We start from the raw sequence: 4,271 nt of genomic DNA, 5'->3' as shown, positions 1-4,271 counted from the left end.
ATTAATTTATATAAATATATAGAAATTTTACACGTATACAAGTATATTATATAATTTTATGATTAAAATTATATAATAAATAAATGTTAAATATATAATCATAATCTTTTACTATCGACTTCCCTTATATTATTTAAACAATAAATATTCATTTTTTATTATTTATTTAAAATAATTTTGATATTTTCGATATATTGTTCATATCTTTTGAAGTTATCTAGTCTTTTTGTAACAAATAGTTTTATAATATCTAAAAAAACTTTTCATTACACGACACTACAGTTCTTTTGTACAAACTACTTGATTTCAACTGATTGAAATTTATCGGCACATAACTTGTGTCAACCAATCAAATCGTATCAAATCGTATCAGCTATGCATTATTCTAGTTGAAACGAATTGATTGATTGACGCAAGTCACGCCGCATGTGACGGCACTCTGAGCCATAAAAAATTGGCCAATCACAGATTACATTTACACGGTTCGATTTACGTCGAAAGTATGAATCGATGTTACGAAACTGGCCAATCATAATTATTCCTCTGAAGAATGGAATTACTGTGATTGGCCAATTTTCTAACATCGATGTTGTAACTTCGGCGCAAATCGAGCCGTGTAACGTAGTCACACAATTGAATATGAAAAAAATTGATTATGATTAGTTAATTTCTTATGACTTAGTTAATTTTTGTGATTCTATTATAGAATAGGCGCCTTAACTGGCGCCTGGCGGAAGCGCTTCGTGCGCCGCCGCCGTCCGGAAATGAACTCTGACGTAGATTAGGTATCGCAACCGAGCGTACGCTTCCATTTTCTCGAGCATCTCGGACGGATCGGTGAGCACGTGTTGTGTTTAGCCGGTCTCCGCGCTCGCACGACGTCGACTCGTTTAAGAGGAAGAATTTTACGTGTAGCAACGTATTAGTCGCAGTCACCCCTCGCTTGTGCGTGCTCGCCGCCTCGTGCACGACAGAGGTTAAAGCATGAATCCCGAGAAGCTCAAGAAGCTCCAGGCTCAAGTGCGAATCGGTGGCAAGGGTACACCCCGACGCAAGAAGAAGGTAAGCGTCGTATTATATATTTCAGTTATCTGATTTTTCATTTTTAACTTAAAAAAATTTCGCTTGTGAAAACTTCGCACTTTACTTTATCGCCCTTCGATGTGGTCCATGTCCACCGTCAACATCAATATGCATGTCGATTCTTAAATTGGAGTTACTTAATACTACGCGTGACATCGCAAGATTCTTATTATAAGGACAAAAAGAATGTGAATTTATTAGCTGCTCATTTCTTTATGTTTCACATATTTCTTATTGATGTCATGTAGATTTGTCATAAATGGAATTATTTTTATATTTCTTCCTAAAAATTGACTTTTGATCTGATTTTTATAGTAAGTATTAACTGAAGATAACTATTTTTTTATTCGTTAGAGCACTCATAATATGTGAATTGTAATTAAATTATCAAAAAAAAAGAAAAAGTAAACATTTGTGCCTTATAGAAATAATATTAAACGCAGCATTAACATTTAATTTAATATCTTGCGATAGAATTAAACATTGTTGTTTTTATACTTATGTTATTTTTTATTCTTACAGGTTGTACATGCAACTGCTGCTACAGATGACAAAAAGTTACAGAGTTGTCTAAAAAAGCTTTCTGTAAATACAATTCCTGGAATAGAGGAGGTTAACATGATTAAAGATGATGGCACAGTCATTCATTTTAATAATCCGAAAGCTCAGGCTAGTCTGTCCGCTAATACATTTGCTATCACCGGTCACGGAGAAAATAAACAAATAACTGAAATGCTACCAGGAATATTGAGCCAACTTGGCCCAGAGGGTTTAACACAACTGAAACGATTAGCAAGTACAGTCGCTGGAAGTGCGGTTGGGAAAACTACATTAGAAGAGGACGATGAGGTGCCTGACTTAGTAGAGAACTTTGATGAAGCTAGCAAAGAAGAGGTAAAGAATAATTACAATAATATCTGATGATATTCTTATTAAATAATAATTGATAAAATAATTTAAAAAATATAATTTTACAAAATTTGATGCATTTATTGAAAAGAAAATTTTTCATAAATATTATATTCATAAATATTATATATATATATATAAAATGTATATTTTGTATTGTTATATGTATTATGTTGTATTTGTATTAAACTATAATCTCATTTTATTGCAAAATTAATCTCGTTTTTTATCATTTTAAAAATTATAAATATAAAATTAAGTATGTATACGATTGTTATATAATAAAAATGACAGATTAATACATTAGCATAAACACGTTGGTTTTGCTTCATAATATTCTTAAATATATAATTAAGTACATTATTTGTATAAAAGCATATGTAATATATAAATATTGTCTGCGATATTTAAAGGTGGCTCCTAAAAAGGAACTGGATGAAAATGATAAACCTAATGGTGAGAAGAAAGATGCTGTTATTATTGAAGAAAAGAAAGAAGCCCCGTTAGCTACACCTGAAGCTTAAGAATGAATGCTAAGGTAATTATAATTGATGTATCCACACTTTTGCGGATTTACTAGTATAAAAATAATATGTATAATATATGATATTATGACATTTTTTCAGGTATTTCATACAACAAAGTTGTAACAAATAAATAACTGATGAGTCAAGAGAAATACATGGCGCAGAAATAATGAAGCATAACTATACAAATACTTGACATACGCCCCATGATATTTGCTAATACAAGTAACAGTTGACAAAAAATAAAAAAAGCTGTTACAAAAATCAAAAGGATTCCCAGAGGTTTTTTTATTATTTTGGTGCTACCAGTAAGATAGTCTTTGCTTCGAATTAGTCAACATGTTTTTATAGCTTCTAGTTAATATCGTGTGACGCTTTAATTATTTAAGACGGAAACTTGAGCATTTAACTCAATTACAGAGAATTGTAACAGAATTAATATTATGCTGCAAATTTTGTTATTAATACATTGATATGAGAGATGCAGTAGTATTTTTTCTTTCATAAGTCCAATGATTTTTATAGTTTACAGTTATATGTGAATTTTTTAAATTTCATTTTGGTCAAATAAAATATTGAATAATGCAGGTTAATAATATAAAAAATTTAGGAGAAAATATATAAAATGTCTCTCTCTCTAATTTGTAATAGTGCAAGATTTCACTTCTATCTTTACTCACGGATGATTCGATATGAATTTGAAGCTTTTAATCCAGTAAATATTCCAGTAAATATTCGCAATATTTTTTAATCTTAAATATATTAATAATTAATATTCTAGGAAATAAAATTAAAGAAATTAAAATATCTTATAAAGATTTAATATTTGGTCTTTTGAGGATTTAAAAAATTATTTTTACATTAAACATTTTCATAAAATATTTTTTTAAATGTTATATTTAAAATTCGCACATGTATTCGTCTATTACATATAGCGGGTTAATGTAATCAATTATTAACTTTGTTTAAAAATCGATATTTATGGACAATATTCATAATCAATTTTTATAAACGGCCAATATAAATGCTCCCTAAGGGGTATGTCGTATGCTGTAATCTGTAAGAATTGACTAATCACAGTCAAGTATTCTTCTCATTCGACAGTAAGGGGCTCCGCACAATAAAAGGAATAGAGAACAGAGAATAAGAATTTCAATCTATCAGAAACTGTGTATTCCACAATACATGATTTCTGATAGGTTGAAATTCTTATCTGCTCGCCGTTCCTTTTATTATGCGGAGCCCCTAAGAAGGAAATACTCGAAAGTGATTAGTCAATTTTTACAGATTACGGCATACGAATGGTGGAAAAGATAACATGATGTTGGACAGTGTCTAAATTTCTAAATCTCTGCTCTCTTCGTCTATGGACTGTTCATAAGGAGGAAGCTACGAACTATGAAACGTGCTAAACAGTTTCATAATCCGTTTTTATTTTAAAACTGTCTTAAATAATGTCTTAAGATGTTAATACTTTGGATTGATTTATGATATCTTAAGATTATACTTAAGATAATCTTAAATGCAAGAATCGAATATCATTCTTTCGCGTTGTGAAATTGGTATTGAATCTTTCCTTGCACAAGAATATATACAAAAATATATATATATATATATATTGATTAATTCTTTTTCTGTATTTTTTATTTATATCACAAATTATATTTCAAATTATATTCAGTAATTAAAAAGAATTATTTACAGTAATAAAAAGAATTATTTTTAATAATAGTTGCGCGCGCGCGCAAATAC

The 4,271-nt window shown here is 29.5% G+C and overlaps 1 protein-coding gene across 1 annotated transcript; it reads left to right on the top strand.

Annotated features, from left to right (window-relative positions):
* Positions 1–758: 758 nt before the first annotated feature.
* LOC108686714 (transcription factor BTF3 homolog 4) lies at positions 759–3,124 on the top strand. The gene is made up of 4 exons (XM_018192150.1): positions 759–1,062; positions 1,606–1,977; positions 2,406–2,530; positions 2,619–3,124. Exons 1-3 carry the CDS (start codon positions 985–987, stop codon positions 2,514–2,516), a joined length of 561 nt encoding a protein of 186 aa, XP_018047639.1. The 5' UTR covers positions 759–984; the 3' UTR covers positions 2,517–2,530; positions 2,619–3,124.
* The last annotated feature ends 1,147 nt before the right edge of the window (positions 3,125–4,271 follow it).

This window comes from Atta colombica, unplaced genomic scaffold, assembly GCF_001594045.1.
Source record: "Atta colombica isolate Treedump-2 unplaced genomic scaffold, Acol1.0 scaffold189, whole genome shotgun sequence".
NCBI lineage: Eukaryota > Metazoa > Arthropoda > Insecta > Hymenoptera > Formicidae > Atta > Atta colombica.
This window is presented reverse-complemented; position numbering and strand designations above follow the sequence as displayed.